Source organism: Macrosteles quadrilineatus, unplaced genomic scaffold (assembly GCF_028750875.1).
Source record: "Macrosteles quadrilineatus isolate MER2022 unplaced genomic scaffold, UCM_ALF_1.0 Scaffold_9__3_contigs__length_116548681, whole genome shotgun sequence".
NCBI lineage: Eukaryota > Metazoa > Arthropoda > Insecta > Hemiptera > Cicadellidae > Macrosteles > Macrosteles quadrilineatus.
Window position 1 is genome coordinate 47247182 of NW_026542602.1, and position 21423 is coordinate 47268604.

Below are 21423 nucleotides of genomic sequence, written 5' to 3' on the forward strand. Positions count from 1 at the left end.
AAAATAAAGTAAAGGTAGAAAGTGAATACTCTGACACTTTTCAGACTAACACAGGAGTTAGGCAAGGAGATGGATTGTCTCCAATCTTGTTTAACATAGCAATTGAAGAAGCACTACAAAACACAAAGAAAGTGGAAGCTGGAGCATACCTTGGGTCAAAAATAAACGTACTGGCCTTTGCCGACGACGTAGCATTAGTAGCAGAAACTGAAGAGGATCTTAAGAAACTGGCCCAAACTATTACAACAGAATCAAAAAAGATAGGACTTAAAGTAAGTGCAGAGAAATCCAAATATCTCAAAGTGGGAAGAATTCAAAATGAGGATATGGGACCATTAAAAGTCGACAACCTGACGTTTGAGAGAGTGTCCGAATTTAAGTACTTAGGAATAACAGTCAACTCCAGTAACAAAACAGAAAATGAAATAGAAAAGAGACTTATCACGGCAACTAACTGCTTTCGAAGCATGTCAAAAATCTTAGGATCCAGATTACTGTCAAAAGCCACAAAAATTAGAATTTATAAAACTATTATCCAACCAGTTCTCTTATATGGATCTGAGGCCTGGACCCTAACCAAACAAAACGAAAGGAGATTGATCGTCTTTGAGAATAAGATATTAAGAAAGATTTTTGGCCCTATAAAAGAAAATGAAATATGGCGGATCAGGAAAAACAGAGAACTACGAGAACTCTACGAAGACCCAGATATTGTAGCTATTGTTAAGAGCCGAAGATTGAGGTGGGCAGGGCACATAGCGAGAAGAGAAGAAAACAGTCTCCTGAAGATAGCTACAAATGGACGACCACGAGGGACCCGACCACTAGGAAGACCCAAACTACGATGGGGAGACCAGGTGCGGAAAGACCTTCATCGCATGGGGACATCAATTGACCGAGCAGCAGACAGAAAACACTGGAGGCAACTTGTTGGCGAGGCCAAAAACCAACTTAGGTTTGAATGGCCAAGGAGGTAAGGTAAGTAATTCTACGTATTCCTGTGAAAACAAAAATTTTTTAGCTCTTTTAGGAAATTTTTTATGACAGTCGGAAGGTAAAACTGCCTGTTTTTAGAGTACCAAAAACCATCTTATGACTTTGAAAATTCGCACACTGTAAACTAAACGACAGAACTTTATCAAACTTTAATACAATATGGACACATATATAATGAATTAATTTGTGTAGTTTCATAATTTTTACTCTACCCAAAATGTTTTTGTTGTAACTTTTGTAAATCAACTTTTTCTCAAAATCGGCAAACGCTAGAAAAAAAATTAAAAGCTTGTTTTGGAGGTGATTGGTTTTGTATTTGAAATATCGATACTGCTCAACCAAACTGTTACACATGTTATTTATATAAATTAACAAAAAACTGGATGATCTCGCGTCTGCACCCCCTGCATTTTTTTTGGGTGCAGACGCCATCGCCCGCTCAGGAATCCAGTGCAGTGTTGCCACGATGGACCTTGACCGAGCGTAAGGTGATTCACGCAGTGTGTGTCACTGACTGACTCACATGAAATATCATGTTTTACATTCTTCCAAAGGGTCAAAAGTACAGGTCGAAAGTTGTATTGAAAGTTGTATTGATTGTATATTGAAAGTTGTATTACCACCCCAAATATAAGTGCTAAATCTAAATTGTCAGATTCGGAATATGCAATGATTGTCAGTGCTATAGGTTTTTTTTTTAGAAGTGTGGGAGTGACGATGGAGGTCCAAAGCCCTCATTAGCAAAGGTGATGAAAAATGGTTAATAATTAATAATAACTGCTGTTCAGTTTTGACTCAACAGTTCGCAGCCCATTGCTGCTCAGTGTCCAGGTGTTCAATTTGGCAACACTGTACGGAGTATGCGCCCAGTCAGAGCCGGTGGCGGTCTGGAAGTGCCGTATTCGGCCTTTGCACTATCCAAATTAAATGTTAACTTTTATAAATAATATGCGTAACAATTTGGTTGAGCAGTATCAATATTTCTAAAACAAAACCAATCACCTCCAAAACAAGCTTTTAAATGTTTTTCTAGCGTTTGCCGTTTTTGAGAAAAATTTAATTTACAAAAGTTACAACAAAAACTTTTTGGGTAGAGTAAAAATTCTGAAACTACACAAATTAATGCATTATATATGTGTCCATATTGTATTAAAGTTTGATAAAGTTCTGCCGTTTAGTTTACATTGTGCTAATTTTCAAAGTCATAAGATGGTTTTTGGTACTCTAAAAACAGGCAGTTTTTACCTTCCGACTGTCATAAAAAATTTCCTAAAAGAGCTGAAACATTTTTGTTTTCACAGGAATACGTAGAATAAAACAACAAAAATTTATATATACTACGTGTTTTTCTAAGTTAGTTGGTAACTTTTCTGTAGAGCTCCAAACTCGAGTGTCTAAACTTTTTTCCCCGACAGTAGTTGTCACTGTACCCTCTATAGTAAGGCCTAATAGCTTAATCTCTACAATAAGGGGGAAATTTCACAAGTAACAGTAATTAAAATGTTAAAAGTAGTAACAAACAGCAAAACTTACCAGTGCAAAAATTCCTGATGGAAACATTTAAATAATGGAAAAACTCAGTATATTTGGAGGATTATTTTTAAGCTATGCATAATATATTAGTTGAAAATACAGTACCCTTTTTATGTGATACGCTGGAAGATTGCCTCAGTTCAAAGGAGGGTTCCGACATGAGCATAGACGGAGGAGGTTCTAGAAGTGTTCTCATCATCGAGTCGGAGCTGCTGCTTTTGTCTGGAACAATTTTTTACAGACTGTTATTTTAACCTAAGCAGGTGTTCAACTGTTGTAAAATAATTGTTTACCTATTTGCGTGAGTTATTATGTGGAACATAGGGTCTCAAAGAAATCCCACCAACCGTCTCGGTCCTCAGCAAGTGCCTTGGCCTGCCTCCATGTCATCTTCTTCTTGCCAGGTCCCTTTCTATGGTTCTCTTCCACGTTGTTTGGTCTGCCCCACTTTCAGTTTCCCTGCGATTTCCAGTCTACTGCCTGTCTTACTATACAGCTCTGTGACCTTCTCAATGTATGGCCAATCCATCTCCACCTTCCTCTGGTGATAATATTTTTGATTGTTTCGTGCTAAGTTATCCTCCAGACGAGGCCACCAGATTCTCAAAATGTACCTCAGGCATCTATTGGAATATATTTGTAGGCTTTGCACTGCTGTGTTGTGTAGTTGTAGGGCTTCGTTGTTGCATGCATTTTTCTGCATTTTGTTAGTCTTCCTTTTGTTGGTTTTTAGCCCAACATCTGAAGCTTCTACACATAGATCATTTAGCTTTATTTCAATGTCACGGAAGCTTTCTGCGAGGAGACATAAGTCGTTGCAAAATCCAGTTCTTCTAGGCGGCCATGCAGCCGCTTATTCCTCGGTTTCTATTAGGTGCCTTCCGAAGCATACAATCAAGCGTCATAATAAACAGAATTGGCGACAAGAGGCACTCCTGCTTTACTCCAGACTCCACTGTGATTCGTTCTGAGAGGCTCACAGCATGTTCCACCTGATAAGTGTATTCATTATACATCTAATACTGTAATAGTTCTGTCATGATGATTATTTAGGCAAGCAGTTCACAACTCAAGGTTATTCAATAATTTGAAAAATACAATAATTTAGTAACTGTAACATTTGGAGGATAATTTCTAAGCTATTCATTGTATATTTGTTGGAAATACCCAAGTGTGATGAGCCAGGAGATTTCCCCGGTTCAAGGGAGGCTTCTGACACGAGCATAGACGGAGGAGGTTCTAGAAGTATTCTCATCATGGAATCTGGACTGCTGCTTTTGTCTGGAACATTTTTTTACAAAAACTGTTAACCTAATTATTCATCTGTTGTAAAATCTATATTGGAAATTAATTGTTTAACAAATCGTAAATTCTATGTAACCCAAACAGTTCTTCTATCACAATGATTTATGATTATCATTAGCATTTTACAATTCAATGTTATCCAATAAATTGAATAAAATGCAATAGATTTTTGAAGCTGTATTTAGCTGCTGGTTTTCCTTACAAATGAAAAAAGTAATGCGGATTCATGAGACCTCCCACTTAGGTCAGGTCTAAAGTGAATCTGGTGGCGGCAAACATTGCTGACTGAACAAAATTGAAATGTTTTGAGTTCAAACAAGTTAAGCCTACGATAGAAAATACAGTAAGAAAACACTTTAGACCCACATCGCCGCGTATATTCAACTACAATGTTTGCAGACGACACAACCTTTCTTAGTTTAAGCAATGATACAAATGTCTTGTCTAATATTGCCAAAAATACTATTTTAGAAGCCAAGCAATGGTTTAGTGCTAATGGTTTGATTATTAATGAGAATAAAACTCAACACTTACTCTGTCAGACTAGAAATAGAGTCGAGGATTACAATGAACCAAATGACATAAAAATTTTAGGTTTAGTGATTGACAACTGTTTGACCTGGTCTCAACACATTGATTTCATTAGTGGTAAGTTGTCTAGGTGTATTTATCTTCTTAAATGTCTTAGCTCTAGTCTGCCTCAGAATTATTTGAAGTCTGTGTATTATGCTTTTTTCACTCAATTTTAAGTTATGGTGTTTTGTTATGGGGAAATAGTACCCATGTAAATAATGTATTGTTAATTCAAAAGAAGGCTGTGAGAATCATAACTAGATCTCGCCGAAGAGCACATTGTAAACCGTTATTTGTGGGCACTGGTATATTAACTGTCATTAATGTTTTTATCCTGCATTGTCTGATTAATGTTAAGAAAAAGGAAAAAGAGTATGATTTGCGCCAAGACATTCATGGTTATAACACAAGGAATAGGGGTCTAGTTGATGTACCTCAGTGTAGGCTACAGAAAACTGCAGTCATTTTGTTTTAGGTATTAAATTATTTAATAAGCTTCATCCCCAAGTCAAGTCCTTGCCGCTAAGTGTCTTTAAAAGAAAATTAACTATGTGGCTTTCATCTCACCCATTTTACAAAATTGAGGAATTTTTTGAATGTGATCTCATTTTTTGCTAATGTTAAATGTTTTTAAGTTAGGCTAGGATTTTTATTACTGTAACTAATTTTCATATATTTCATGTTCACTATTTTGATATGTTTTTTACCATATTCCATCTGTGATATTGTTAGAAATTTTGTTTTTAAGTTAGGCTAGGATTTTTTACTGTAATTAATTTTCATATATTTCATGTTCACTATTTTGATACGTTTTTTTACCATATTCCATCTGTGATAATGTTAGAAATTTTGTCCCTCTATGTTCATTGTTACATCTGTGATAACCATTAGCCTTTTTAAGAAAGACCCACTATTATTCACTATTTTTCATAATTTAAGTTTGTTATGTTTGCCTATTTTTTTTTTTAATATTTTAAACCTGTTAAATGTTAAACTAAGGGCAGCCTATATTTTGGAATTTTCATGTCAAATTTTTTAATTATAAGTATTGCATCTTATATCTTTACAATAATAATGACGATGTCAATTACAATAATGTATTGTTTAAAGACTGAATAAATGACTATTCTTGACTATTCTATTCTATGAAAAACATTCGTTCAATTGTGTTCGCTTTTACCAGGAAAACTAGAAATTTATGAGTTATGTTTTGGTCAAATTTCAAAAGGATGGAAAAATACTGAAGATTGTCATACAAGGTATGGATCTAAACAAGAAATCTAGAGCAATCATGTTTCTGTCCTTATAAGGATATTATGTATGACAACATATTACGCTTTATGCCCATAAGCAAGTATACGATAAATTCCTTGTCTTTTGAATTGGTTTCAAGTGAAATATTTGAAATTTCAAGCTAAATAAAGTGTTGGTACTCACCCGATCTGGTCTTCGACACCTCCATTGAAGGCAGTTCACCAGGTAACATTGCGATTGGCAAAGGCTCTTCATCTTCGTCTGGAACATAAACAAGTAATGGGCAAAAATAATTCTTTGTTTTAATATTAGCAACTATAATTTTGAGTATTATTAATAAACTTGATTTTAGAGCCAGCAAACAAGTATAAATTTTGTAGTGCAAATTGTTATTTAACATTAAATAATTCAAATAACTCTTAGACATATAAAATAATAACATTGTGCTATTAATTAAAATCAATCATACTTCGTTCACAGTATTTAAGCGGGTTGAGGGGAAGCTCCTGCACCACAGTTATAAGCAAGCGCAAATTTATAAACAGGTTTCCTCTGTACCTTACTTCTCTGAGTATAAGCTTCATTTGATTATTCCTATTAACTCATCTTGAAATCGTACAAAGAATTTGACAAAAATTTTATCAATATTTTACAGTTTTTCGAGTCAATCAAGTGTTTTTGTGAAAAGAAACATAAACCTGAATCCAGCCAAGTTCTCACCTTTAATGTCATCAACATTCCAGCCTAGCTCAGGATGCATCCGTACAAAGTCTCGGAAGGAAAGTTCCTCCGTGGGAACATCCGTGGCTGACTGACCTGCTGGAACCACACCCCATTGATTAACAACCAATACACAGTACAACCATACAGATCAACTATACAGTTATTTGAAGTGTCAAGAAGAGAGATCTTACTTCTCAATGTAAACTTTGTATCTTCACAGGTTGACAGCTGAATCGACACTAGGCCTAAACGTAAAATGTATTGTATTCAGAACATTGTTCATTAAGGAGTAAGCACCAAGGGCTTCAGGGACGTCCCTAGGGTTGGCGGTGCCCGGAGCAAACGTGGTCGTGGCGCCCCCTCCCCCCCCCCAGCAGTAATAGTCGCATTCGCATATTTCAATACTATGTTAATACAAATAGCCACTGCGCGGCGCCCCCTCGGCCACAGCGCCTGGGGCAGCCCCCTCCCTTCGGACAGCCCTGAAGGGCTTTAAGTATTTTTTCCATCCTGACTGTTAATTAAATTAATTGGCCAATCTGCTATACAACCCACAACACTTGCGCCCCTGAGCAGATTTATATTTTGCCCGGTTATGGAGTAAGGCCTCAGACCAAAACATTTCTAAACCCACACTCATATAACAACCTGAAAACATACATCTGTTCAGTTTAATTTTTTAATAGTTTTTGGGGGGTTATGGTTAACTAATTTTCAACAAACTCAAATTTAAAATTATTTGTGGCAGTTATAGAATTACTTTGGGAAAACGAAAAATGATCCTTACTTTCAAGATATATTTTAGGCATCCAAGACACAAGTTTTAAAGTTGTCAACCAATCTAAAAATGCTGATCAAAAGTGTTTCCATTAACGGTAGCTTAAATATGGTTTCTATTGAATAAATTCATGAAATGAAAATCACTCACCAACATCAATGTTTGTTGTTTCTGGATGGGTAAAGGATGTTAGGGATTGGTTTGATATGTCTTGGTCATCAAGGTAATATGTAGTATCTGAAATAAGTATTATGTTAGGAGGGGGTAAAACATGTTCACCTATCACTTGGGAAATTGCTCCATTTTTTCATGCACCAACACTTAAATAAAAAAAAATTCATTCAATTGCAAGTTAACCAATAAGTTACTTTACTGTAATTAAATAGACTGTAACTTCAAACAAAATATGGTATTATCGCTCACCTTTTGATCCAAATTTCGCAATAACTGTAGTAGCAGTAGATGAGGTAAAGGCAGTTGTGGCGTCAGCTTCTGCAAAACAATAGTCATTGAGTTAAAAGAGACCATTGTGATCAGTTTGAGAGGTCATTTAAGAACACAGGGCCACATTATTAATGAAAATATATATTTGTTTTGGATGGTTAACAATAGTTATTTGTGTAACTAGTGGGCAAAGTGGCACTTTGCTGCACACGAGAGCAATGTTTGTTTGATCTCGAGTGCAGCAAAGGCCTTTTGCACTCGTGTTACACATTATATTTTTCCTACAGTCACTATACAGCATATAAATAATTAGTCTTTCAAACACTATACAACACATTTTTAGGTTCAGCTGGCAACACAAATAGGTGCCCTAGAGAAAGTAGTACCCGGTCCGTATCACTACGCTATTTTTCCTCGGCAAGAAATGTGCTCCTCGTTTTGAGAATATAGTTCCGTATGTTTTTGTAATTTGAAGTGGTTTCCGCGCCTAAAAAAAATGCTTTAAAGGTATTTTCTTGTTTATAAGATCGTAGGTGTTTAGTTTTATAAAAAGTAAAAAGTATTTTTTTAACATTCAAGTTGTTTTTCTTTATTCCATTACTGTTTACAATTCAATATCATTGCTTAATTATTATTGACAACATCTGTTAAACAAATTATTTTAAACAAAGACTTGTAAGTTAATATGTAAGTAAGTAATATACAAACATCTCCCTTTTTTAGCCGTCTTGACTGTCCTTCTTTTTTAACATAGATTTAATTTTTCTTATATGGTGTGTGTTTCTTCTTAAAACAATATTACTTTCTAATTTTACCAAATAAGAACGAGGTTCCGGTAATTTTTTAAAAATCACACCATGATTCCAAAATTTGGTTTTAATATCCTGTACTAAAACCTCTTCTCCCACTTGGAATTCATCTTCTTTCTTCAAGGCTGATCTGTTATACATTTGTTCTTGATACCTTTTGCTTTCATTTATGCTTTCATGTACCTCAAAAGAAACTGTTTTAGGCTGTAAATAACTGTTTGGTATAGGTAGTTTTGATCTTATGTGTCTGCTGTTTAAAAGCTGAGAAGGTGAATAGTCCAGGTTTGCAACAGGTGATTTTCTATAATTTAATAAGAAGAGTTCAAAATCCTGTTTACTTTCAGCACTCTTCCGTAACATTTGCTTTACAATTCCTACAGCCTTTTCTGCTAGTCCATTACTTTTTGGATAGTGAGGACTTGATGTGATTATTGTAAAATTCCAATTTATAGAAAACTGTTTCATTTCATAGCTATTAAATGGTTGATTATCAGCCACCAAATACATAGGGATCCCATTTCGACTGAATAGCTCTTTGAATTTACCAATTATTGTATTACTGTTTTTACTGTTCAACTTAAATACATCAATCCAACGTGAATAAAAGTCAACAGTTACAAGATAGTATTTACCTGCATATTCAGCAATATCAGCTCCAATCTTGATGAAGGGTATTTGAGGAACACTGTGAGCTTTTAAAGGTTCATTCAATTTTGAACGTTGGTGTTTCATACATATAGAACATTGAGATACTGTATTTCTTATGTCTGATGACATTCCTGGCCAGTAAAAAAATAAATTGGCAGTTTTCAATATTTTAGTTGTTCCCAGATGAGTCTCATGCAGGTGTGACAGCATAAATTTCCTGAGTTTACTTGGTATTATAAGTTTGTCATTCAAATAGAGTAATCCATCTTGATGAGTTACATCATTTCTCATATTGAAATAAGTCTTTAGGTCACCATCATTAACAGATTTTGGCCATTGGGTTTTACTAAATTGTATAACTTTGTTTAAAACATCATCATTTCTTGTTTCCTCTTTAAATTCCTCGAGTCTTCTATCACTAAACTTCACTTCAGAAGATTCAATACAATGCACAATACCATCCAAGGGTTCATGCCATTCAACCTCATCTTTAATACCATTCCGGGATAAAAAATCTGCAATATGCATGTTTTTACCTGGCAAATATTTTAGTTTAAAACTGTATATCATTAATTTAAGTCTAAGTCTTCTTATTCTGTTATTGACAATTTTAAACAATGGCTTATTAAAAATTGACAAAAGAGGTAAATGGTCAGTAAAAATTGTTACATTTTCATTTCCATATATATAGTTGTGGTATTTCTTGCACGAAAAACAAATAGCTAATAATTCTTTTTCAATTTGAGCATAATTAACTTCTGCTGTGGTCATACTTCTAGAAAAGTAACTAACAGGCCTGCCATTCTGCATGCAACAACACCCTACAGAATCCTGTGAAGCATCACATTGTATTTCAATAGGAAGAGATGGATCAAAATTCCCTAAGACCTGATTACTACAGAGTGATTGTTTGATTTTTTCAAGAGCATTAGAATGATGTTCATACCATTGCCAGGGAACATTCTTTTTTAGTAAATCTCTAAGAGGTGATGCTATTGAAGCCAAATTAGGGACGAAATTTCTGATGTAATTTACCATACCTAAAAATCTTTGTAATTCTACCTTAGATGTAGGAGTTTTAAAATTCTTTATTGCTTCTATTTTTGAAGGATCCGGTTGCATCCCTTGTTCACTGAATATAGCACCAATATACTTTACCTTATTAACACAGTATTGCATTTTACTATAGTTAAATCTAATATTATACTGTTTTGCTCTTTCCATTACCTGCTTTATAATTTTATCATTTTCCTCTTTAGTATCAGTAGCAATGCACAAATCATCGAAATAGATTGAAAGACCTTTAATATCTTTGAAATATTTGTGTACCAATCTTTGAAATATTTCAGGTACACAAGAGAGGCCAAAAGGTGCCCTCAAAAATCTGTAAGTTCCAAAGATTGTACTGAATGAACACATTTTACTGGATTCTTCATCTAGTTTTATATGATAAAACCCGTCTTTCAAATCTAAAATTGTAAAGTATTTCTTATTACTTAAGTTTGGAGCCAAGTCCTCTAGCAAAGGAATTGCATACCTCTCTCTTATGACGTATTTATTAAGTTGTGTAGGATCAATACATATTCTTAAAGATCCATTTGGCTTTTCTAATACTACAATATTATTGACCCATTCAACCGGCTCTTCAACTTGCTTAATAATTTCATTGTCAACCAGCGAATTTAATGCCTTTTCAAATTTATCTTTAATTTTGTATGGTATTCTTCTAGCAGAACTTACTTGTGGTACTGCATCTTCCTTTAATTTTATCTTACAAATGTCAGGGAAACAACCCACACCATCAAAAACATCTTTATAATTGTTATAAATTTTTAATTTTTCTTCATCTTCTATTACTGATAAACCATTAGCAACAGTATCTACCTTCTTTATTAAATTTAAACTTAGACAAGATTTCAGCCCTAGGATTGGAGTACATTCTCCACTGACCACAACTAACTTTACAACATCCATTTTATTTTCTGTCTCAATCTGTGCATCTATGTATCCTACTGGATTTATTTGAAACCCCCCGAATGAAATTAGTTTGCTTAGGTTTTTCTTCATCCTATTTTGTAGTTTATTTAGTTTTACAAAGGAATATGGGACAATGTCTACTTCAGACCCAGTATCAAGTTTCATTCTTACATTGAACCCTTCAACTTTAACACTTTTATACCAAGCTTTTTCTTGATTACCAATGGAATCAACTAGACAAACTGTGTTAATCTCATAGCCTTGGCAATTAGGCACAAAAGAACTACTACTTTGATCAGTTACTTCGTTACATTTCTCATTAGAAAGAATATTTAAGTTTGTCCTACACACACTTGCAAAATGATTTGACTTTTTGCATTTACTGCAGATCTTACCCCAAGCTGGACATTGTTGTTTTCCATGACTACCACTACATCTATAACATTTAAAACATCTTTTACCTGTGGGATTCCTCTCCTCCAACTTACGTGTTCCAGCAAAGGTTTTAGTTACTTGATGAACTTCTTTCTTATCATCATGAATATTTGTAATTTGAAGTACTTCTTTCTTCTCATTGATTTAATTCATATTTTGTTCGGTTAGCTCCATTGTTCGGCAGGTTTCTATTACCTTTTCCAATTTTAAATCTTCTCTCAAAAGTTTTTCTTGGACATTTTTTGAACTTAATCCCAGTATTATCTGAGCTCTCAACAGTTTTTCCTCCTGTTCTTCAAATTTACATGGTTTGACCAAATTTTTTAGGTCTGAATAGAATTTATTAAATGGTTCATCTTGTTGCTGCTTTCTTTTGAAAAACTTATAAATATCCATAATTTCATTCCTTCTTGGCGTGCAATACTTCTCTAGTGTCTCTAATATAGTTTTTACTGTTTCTGGTTCATCTTGTTTGAAATCTTTATAAATTTTCAATGCTTCTTTTCCTAGTAGGTTTTTAAGCCTTGCTGCTTGTATAGAGTTAGGTTTCTTTTCGGTTTCAGTGGCTATAAAATATATCTCCACTTCTTCTTTAAATGTCCTAAAATTTTCCTCCAAGTTGCCTTCAAGGCTTAGGATATCCGGTTTGTTAAATTCCATTTCCGTGTATATTCTTCTGATATTATTCTTAATCAAATCTTTACCGACTGCGCCATGTTTAGTTTTATAAAAAGTAAAAAGTATTTTTTTAACATTCAAGTTGTTTTTCTTTATTCCATTACTGTTTACAATTCAATATCATTGCTTAATTATTATTGACAACATCTGTTAAACAAATTATTTTAAACAAAGACTTGTAAGTTAATATGTAAGTAAGTAATATACAAACAGTAGGAATGTTTTAAAAACGTTTAAAAGAAAAGTCCAGAAAGTTCAGAAATACCGAAACTATAAACACGAAATTACAGGTTAAATCGTAGTTGAAATGAAATGAAATGAAATAATGTTTATTTCCCAACTGAAAAATACAGTTCATGGTATTTTACATAATAAATTACACAATCCTTGACTTAAAAATAACTTACAAAATACTATCAAAACTAAATAGCACAAAGAAAAAAAAACCTTATCAACTTATATGGAAATGGTCGTTTTAGTGTTGCCAACCTATTTCCAAGCATACACGGATTACGTGCATAATAGAACCACGCTGTTTTGTGTTGTTTCGTTGGAATCCTGATGTGCGGCAAAGTATAAACCGTACGACAAAGTATAAACCGTACGGCAAAGTATAAATATGCAGCAATTAGCAGCTTTCTGTACTATAAACAGTACAAGGAAGCCAACTTTGTCGGGTGACTGTAGGAAAAAGAATGTTTTTATCCAAGAGGTTAATGAGTTGAGCAACTTATAAAGTAATTGCTGGGAATAATATCCTATGAAAAAAAAACTGTAAAATTGATGTAAAAATTATAAACTTTGTCCCCACTTCAACATTAGTTTAAAAAATTCTCTTACATTTCCATATGTGAATACGAAGTTCTAGACTACCGCGAGGCTAAGATTTATTAACAGCCAGGAAATTATAAAATTTAGAATATTTTTTTTAAACATCTAGCTTAATTGTTTGTTAGAACATCCTGGCTGAATAATCGGCGTGTTTCACGTAATAACTAAAGTTCTGGTCTATGAGGCTGATTTACCAGCAGCTTGAATCAGCGGCGTTTATCAGCACGGTTGGTCAGTGGCGTATCCAGGGGGGTTTTGGCCCCCCACGACCTTATTAAACGTTATTTATCATTTTACAGATGGATTTTTTTCCTACAACCAAACAATCTATATGTCTCTAAATAGCCTAAAAAAACGCAAGTTTACAGATCTAAATTTCAAAAGTTTTCCCTTCTTCGACGACCCGGTGTAGCCCCCCCCCCCCCCTTAGCGTCATTCTAGTTATACCTATGCGGCTGGTTAATTTGAAAAACTAGGTCACATGTAGTGTGTTTTAAGTGCAAACCATCAGCACTTTTTGTGAGCTTACTATTAGTTGGCTGTGTTTACTGTTCCTGGTTTTCGAGTGTCAAGATGTCGTCTGTGGGAATAAGTCGTAATGCACTTTGTTTAGTATTACAACTTCGGTTGGTATAAGTGTTCAAATCCTGTCAGCTCTTCAAGGGTTTTTAGTTTCATTTACTTCAACGCGGTATGATTACTTTTGGATAAACGGCCAAATCATTCGCCATCCAGGTGGCTGAACAATGTGGTAAAAGCTGCATCCCTCACATCTCATTTCAAATACTTGTCATTTGACTTATTTTCACATCATTTTAAACACACAAACAACTGCAAACACCCAGTGACGACTTTACAGCAACCATGTAGTTCTGAGAGCATTCAACCGATCACATATGGCAGTCGTTTAAAAGCGTTTAGCAAGCTTTTTTTTGTCGAAACCGCTGGTAATACTAAACATGTTAAAGCTACCAACTAGTGTTAAGTCGTCAGGGTGAAGCCAAAGCGACAAGCTAGGAAAGTGATCAAAGGGGACAATTCAAAAGCGCTGATAAAAAAATGCATTAACCAGTCTTGTAACCAGGCCTTAACGCATAAGCTATTATCGCAATTATATGCACGTTTCATCTTAAGTTCAATTTGCACTTTTCACTCAAATTTGTCTCAAACCACACTCTTATGTGTTTAGGCTATTAGAATATATTTGGTTAATAACTAATTTTTCAACAAAACCAATATCACTTTACCCTCTCTTCCATCCAATGCTAGTAAAAACTGTGAGATAGACGATTCAGAAATATCACTCATTGTTCAGCTTTTCTGAAACAATAAAAAAATTAAATAATTTTTAAATTATTATTCTATCCAAAAAAACTAAGAATAAGTTAAGAGTACAATTATATTAATTGAGGGAGTTCAAACGTAAAATCTAGGCCTAATTTAAATATAATTAGAACATTGGTTAAAACTTTCACCTTTCAGCCTGAAATTAGGTTTGTTTCGCGCAAATCTAAAACTAACTTAGCCTACCGTACTCAGATATTCCAGAGTGCAAAAAATATTAAGGCCTAAGTTAAACACATTGTCAATTGTCTGGGTAGCCGAGTGGTTATATAGAGCTCGCCTTCAAATCTGAGGGTCGCTGGTTTGAGTTTGAATCCAAGCGAGATTGTTTCCAGACCTAGATGCCATTACTGTATTTGTCATTGGGCTAAGAAATTAATCAATTAACTAATTATGAAATTATTTAATTAATGAAGCTAACAAAAAAGTCTACGTTAGACAGTACAGTAGAGTCCCGCAAACTCGGCGTAGGCCTAACGTGGACTGGAAGGGTGCCGAGTTTGTGAAATGGCGGGTTATCAGGAACTAGCCGTTAAAAATAAGAACAATAAGATTTTTAAGCTTTTCAACCGCCGTTTTATTTATATTTATATTACAAGTCAGTATTAAGTCATCAGATATAGAACAACAAACCCTTGGTATGAGTTGCGAATGATTTGACTTGAGCTGGCTTGAGGCAATGTTTAACTCAGACTAAAAAAATCACTAATTTTCTGAGCCAGGTGATGGTCAATTTATCCAGACTGCCGGGTTATCGAGTGCCGAGGTTGCGGGATTCTACTGTAACATGACCAGGGTTTGGACCGTTCCCTTTCAAAACGTAAAAAATGCAACTGGCGTAAAAACACACAAAATAAAAAATTGCTCGCAGACTGTATTATGAATTATCAAGTAGGCCTAAGTTTAGACTAATGTATGAGACAAAGCCTATTGTACATTTTGTATTGAATGGCGAATAAAGTTTTTGAATCTTTTGAATAAAGTTTTTGAATCTTAAAGTTTTTTTGAATCTTTTGAATGTTAATAATAAACTGATTATCGGGTAAGTTTAACTAAGTTATTATTTTTTCCTCCTCCAATGTAACTTAGCTTAACTTGGTGATTTTTTATTTTAATTTCTTAAATCACAGTCAATCTAATTTTTTTTAACTGTTTTACGATTAAAAAACTTTTTCCATCTAAGTTAAGTTTGCCTGGTTTAAAATTAAGTTATGTTAGGTTGGGCTAAGTTACCATTTTCTATTTAAATTTTGTATTTTACCTTAAACATGTTAACATTGTTAAAATTTTATCTTTCTATCATCTTTTTAATTAAATTTTATCTTTTTTCATATACTAGCTCATGTTCTTCAAGTTAACCTTTAACGTTGTATTGTTATTTCATTTGCTTATTGTTCAACGTTTGAACAGATTGTAACTTAAATTAAATAAATTTTAAAAATTCATGTTAAATTATCTAAAAAGCTGACAGAGTTTTTATAGAGTACGGTAGCCTACTTCTATTATTATTATTACCTATTATTTTAAGAGTGATGAATGATTTTATTTGCCATTCGGTACATATAATACAATATGCTTCAAAACTAAAAAAAAAAAACACAATCTTGACTAACATGTATCAATCTAACTACAGCACACGTCACGCAGCAAACCAAAATAATAGGTATAGAAATAAAACAAGCAATAAACAAGAGTAGAGGTAACTTAACTTAGCATAAGTTAACTTAGTTATCAACTCTTTTGGATGATTCCCTAAATTGACTGGAATTCCTATAGGCCTATTTACTAGTTTACAGGCGAGGGTCTGTGTTTGGAAACAGGTCTGGTGTTTGGACTCGTGAAAACCGTTTTTTAAATCAGAACCAACAACCTATGGATGCAACGTAGATAGGCCTACTGCTCATATAAAGGGACTAGTGTTTACTGTTGCTCACTGGAATGTTCAAGGTGTTACCGGCACTAGTAAAATTGATGAATTAATAAACTTGGATGAGAAATACAATTTAAGTGTTCTATGTATATGTGAACATTGGATTGGGAACCTTGATAACCTTTCTAACTTAATCATACCTGGTTTTTCACTTGCCAGTTCCTATGTTAGACCTTTAGAAAATAGGGGTGGAACTGCTATTTTTGTTAAGTCGCATATTATTTCTGAAGAATTAACTTATCTTGTGGACCTATCAATAAAAAATGTCTGTGAGGTTGCGGCAATTTTTATTAAGGATATGAACATTATCTGCATTGAGATCTACCGAGTACCTGATGAGACGAACTTCGAAAGTTTCTTGGAATGTATGTACAGAATTTTAAGTCTTTTAAGTAGTAGAAATAAGTCCAATGCTTCAATAATTTTGTGTTCCGATTATAATGTAGATATATTGTCAAGTAGTGTTAAAAAATATGTTGTTGATAACCTCTTAATCAGTTTTAATTTGAGGAATACTATATTTGAGGTTACCAGACCAAGTTTTGGCGGTGAAATCGGGGGAACTTGCATTGATAACATATCAGTATCGGTGCATCCTGAAAGGATTGATAAGGCTTTTGTTGAGCCTATGGTTGTGTCAGATCATCATGCTCTAATTCTTAGGGCTAAGTTGGATGTCACTGAAAGCAGTAATTTAGATAGAAAAGCACAATGTGCTCCCTCAATTACTAGACCTATACCTGATTTAAATGTATTTTATTTTAGTACCTTATTAAGTAAGGTTAATTGGTTATTTTTGTACAGTTTGAGTAGCTTAGATGAAAAGTTTGAATATTTCTTCGAGACATTTATGAACATTGTTGATATAGCTTTCCCAGTCAAGATTAAAAAAGCTGTTAGTAAAAGGTCAAAAAATAAATTTAAGTGGTTCAATAATGATTTAGCTGTGTTAAAAGAAAAGTGTCTTTTGATGTATCACCATTTTAAAACAACTGGGTGCATAGAGTATAGAGATAATTATAATAGGCTTAAGCGTGATTATAAAAAAGCAGTTAGAAAGGCAAAATTAGCCTATAATTCCAATAGAGTGCAAAATGCCTGCAATAAACCCAAGGAAATTTGGTCTATTGTAAATGAGGGCCTGAACAAAAATGAGAAACCAATAGCTGATGGTAACCATTTGAACTTAGATTGTTCAAAGTTTAATGACAATTTTATGAACTCCGTAAAAGCTACTGTCCTAAGTGTTCCTAAGTCAAATAAAGGTGTACAATTTTATCTGGATAAACTCAATATAAATGGGGTACAGAATAAGTTTACATTTTGTAATGTGTCAGTTGAACATGTATATAGTGCAATTAACTCGTTAAGCGATAGTCTCTGTCTAGATGTATATTTTATTAATTCTTTAATTTTAAAACTTGCTGCACCATACATTGTAGAAGTGCTTTCATATTTGTTTAATTCATGTATTGATGAGGGTGTTGTCCCACAATGTTTAAAGTTTGTAAAAGTGATACCTGTGTTTAAGAAAGGCTGTAAAGAAAATTATGACAGCTACCGCCCTATATCAATTATCCCAGCATTATCTAAGGTTTTTGAGTTCTTGTTAAATGTTCAAGTCAAAGCTTATTTTGAGGGTAATAAGTTATTTTCTGACATGCAGTATGGTTTTAGGGCGAAGAGAGGGACAAGTAATGCTATCGTTAATTTTACGAAAGATTGTATATCTGGTTTAGATGCTAGAGAAATTGTGCGTGGACATTTCTATGACATGTCAAAAGCTTTTGACACCATAGACCATGATGTTTTATTGAATAAGCTTTATTTTTATGGTTTTGACACTCTCTCTGTAAAATTGATACACTCATACTTGTCACAGCGATATCAGTCAGTCCTCTACAATGGCTGTTTTTCACCTTACCTGCCAGTCCCGACTGGTGTGCCACAAGGGTCTATTTTAGGCCCTACTATCTTCATTATTTATGTAAATGACTTACCTGCTGCTCTGTTAAATGATCATGTAACACCTTATATGTATGCAGATGACCTGGCCTTGCAAACTCAGTGTAAGGATAAAAATCTTGCTGATCAACTGTTTCTTAGTTCGAATAGGCTAATTGAAGATTGGGCTGCTGCAAATATGTTATGTTTAAATAAAGAGAAAACGCAGAGTCTTGAATTTTGTCTTGGAAATAGTAATGATGAATTGTCTGTTGTAAAGTTTTTAGGTGTGTTTTTACAGTCTAATGTAAAATGGGACAATCACATAAGTTACCTGTGCAATAAAATTTCCAAAGCTACTTTTATTATTAGAAGACTTAAGTCAATTGTTAGTTTACATGTTTTATCTGCTATTTATTTTGCACATATACAGAGTCATTTGTCATATGGCATATTGGCTTGGGGCTGTGATAGTGACATAAGAAAGCTGTTATTGTTGCAGAAGAGAGCATTAAGATTGATTTTAAATGTTAACCGTAGATCTCATTGTAAACCACTTTTTAGGAAACTTAAGATATTGACTGCTCCATCTTTGTATGTTTTTGAATGTTTAGTATATATTTTAATTAATTTAGATCAGTTTAAAACTAATAGTTCTGTTCATAACTATGAAACAAGACAAAAAAATCATTTAAGAATCAACCAATGTAATTTTCAAAGAACTATTAATTCAACTTTAGAGGTTAGTAAAAGAATGTTTAACAGATTGCCTGAACATGTAAAAAATCTCAACTTAACTAATTTTAGAAGGTTCTTAAAACAGTTTTTGATAGATTTGTCCATGTACAAAGTTTCAGAATTTAATGAATACTGGGATTCTGCAGGTAGACGCCATCTTGACTAAAATATCATTTGTTTCATTTAGTATTGAATGAGTATTATCTCTATGTGATAATTAAAAAAATATTGTATTGACGATGCACCTATTTAAGGTTACAATGTAATCATGTAAATGTTTTGTGCAAATAAAGATTTGATTTGATTTGATTTGATTTAATGATAATGTGAAAACTAAAACCTGTATTTAACATGCTTTATTATGACTTTCAAAGGCTATTACACATGTGGACCTGTTGATTACACATAGCACATAGGCCTAAGCTACTAGCCTACCTTAACATTTAGGTTATTCGTCCCTATCTAGTAAATAAGTTATAGGCTAGGACTCAGACTCAAAGGTTATTACTGCTAGGCATTCAGGTCTATGCATGCTATTATTAGTCTTCAAACATTTCATGTCCAGGCTGAAATAGGTCCATTAAGTTAAGTGTTTTATAGGGTTATAGGCTAGTCCTACACTTTAATTATTTTCTAAAAGATATATTTTCTAGTTACTGAAAGCCCATTAAATGTTAGATTCAAATATAAAACAGGCTACATAGCCTATGGACTCACCTGTAAAGCTGATTCCAAACCTGGGCCCTAACTTAGGCTGTATGTTTACCCAAAAGAGAGATAGGTTAAATACATAAGAGAGTTAGGTTAAAGGCTATTTTGCAGTGGGTCTGTGGATTTCGATTACCTAATTAGGCCTAAGTTAAACTTTTTATTGGGCTCTATAACAAATCCACCAGTTGCTTTCAATTCAACACTGACCACAACCGCCATCGATCATCGAATCGATGTCTTGGACAGTACAGACCGGTAGTGGTACTGATAACGATAACGATAACGTGGGAGTGGGGTGGGGTAAACCAAAACAAACAACAGTATTTTGTTGTTATTAGAAGAAAAGTTACGGAGGGGTGGGGAAAGAAATGAAACCTGTAACTTGAAACTGAAACTGTTCTAAAACGAATGATAAGATAACTACTAAACTACTTCAACAATGAAACAGGTGATTCTAGATGATTCTAGCTTCCGGTTAGAGCGTATCAGTAACAGTTTATGAGACTGCGCATGGGAGGAGATTCATGACCTATTTATTTACCTATGGAGCTTTACGGTCAGGGACTGTGGGAGTTTTGATTACGTCATTGGAGAGTTTAGTAAAATGCAGCGTTGTTATATAGTCAATGGTTTGTTTTACCATAGATAAAATAAAACATGTTGTACATGTTATGCAAGGCGTATGAAAGAATTTACCACTTTCATACGCCTTGCATGTTATGCATTGTATATGGATGGTTGCGTTACAATTTACAAACAACACACGGGAAAGTGATCAGAAAATGAGCATGAAGCGTACTCCTCGTATTTGTTTATTTATTTCACCACATAATAATGTGAGAATAATAATTCTAGGTAGGTAGATATAAGCATAAGTTAATCTATGTTGATGTTTAGCTGGAGAAAATATAAGGTATATGTTTATGTTTAGTCGCACTAGAGTGCGTCGATGTCCTTTTTCTTTTCATAACTTATTTTCTAAGATTTAAAAGTAAAATGTATGACAAAATAGAACAAGTGTTACCTGTCCCAAGAATCGCAGAATAAAACAGCAAGCTTCAGAATTTTACGTGGGACGAGTCACAACTTAAGTGAAAGAAATTAACATATCCTTCCTACTTCTTGAGAACCTTTCCTTACCAGCTGTGTACGTCTGAACAAATTGCTTCAAAAAGTAGATGTTTAGGTATATGTAGGCCTACTGAGTGTTTTCCAAACCGTTATAGTCTGCAATGAATTGATGTTTGAAAATAAAATGCTGTGTCCTTGGACCTTTTGAAGACCCTGTACATCATTGATTATACATTTCCCAAAGATCATATTAGCACTCTTAAATTTGTTTCTGTGAAGTATTAGCTTATTTTTACACTTTGCCCATATCCATGCGGTACAATCGTGTAACCCATGGCGTTTTCCCACCCCACCAAGGGTGTGTAACCGTTGAAAGTAAATAAATTATGTGCTGATAAATGTTATTTTTTTATGTTTTATTTTACTTTTACTAGCCCCTCTTAGGATTCTGGGTGTCTGGCAGCTAGCTACCCCAACCAACATCTTGGTCATTTGCAAATCTACTCATCTGATTCTGGTTATGATTATTATGATTTATCTTTTCACATTTTTCTCAAAATACGTATTTTTTTCTTAAAATACGTTAAGTATTTTAAGATAGCCTACATACCGTACATACTTTTTCAGAAAAATAATATTTTTGGACATGAATAATATGACATACCGGTAACTCAGATGGCTTTAAGAAGATTCCAACTGAC

The 21423-nt window shown here is 33.8% G+C and overlaps 1 protein-coding gene across 3 annotated transcripts in view; it reads right to left on the bottom strand.

Annotated features, from left to right (window-relative positions):
- Positions 1–19990, bottom strand: part of LOC129002308 (uncharacterized) — a 36187-nt gene extending 16197 nt beyond the window's left edge. For 2 of the 3 annotated variants that reach the window (XR_008491563.1, XM_054430009.1), the window contains exons 1-7: positions 19658–19990; positions 14232–14304; positions 7586–7654; positions 6382–6480; positions 5845–5922; positions 3697–3810; positions 2635–2751 (exon numbers count right to left, since the gene is read on the bottom strand). Coding sequence is in view for 1 of the 3 variants with exons in the window: in XM_054430009.1 (XP_054285984.1) it covers positions 2635–2751; positions 3697–3810; positions 5845–5922; positions 6382–6480; positions 7586–7654; positions 14232–14292 (538 nt within the window). In the remaining 2 variants the exon portion in view is untranslated. The remainder of the gene's footprint in view (positions 1–2634; positions 2752–3696; positions 3811–5844; positions 5923–6381; positions 6481–7585; positions 7655–14231; positions 14305–19657) is intronic. The other variant, XR_008491564.1, reaches the window with a different exon arrangement.
- Positions 19991–21423: the final 1433 nt, after the last annotated feature.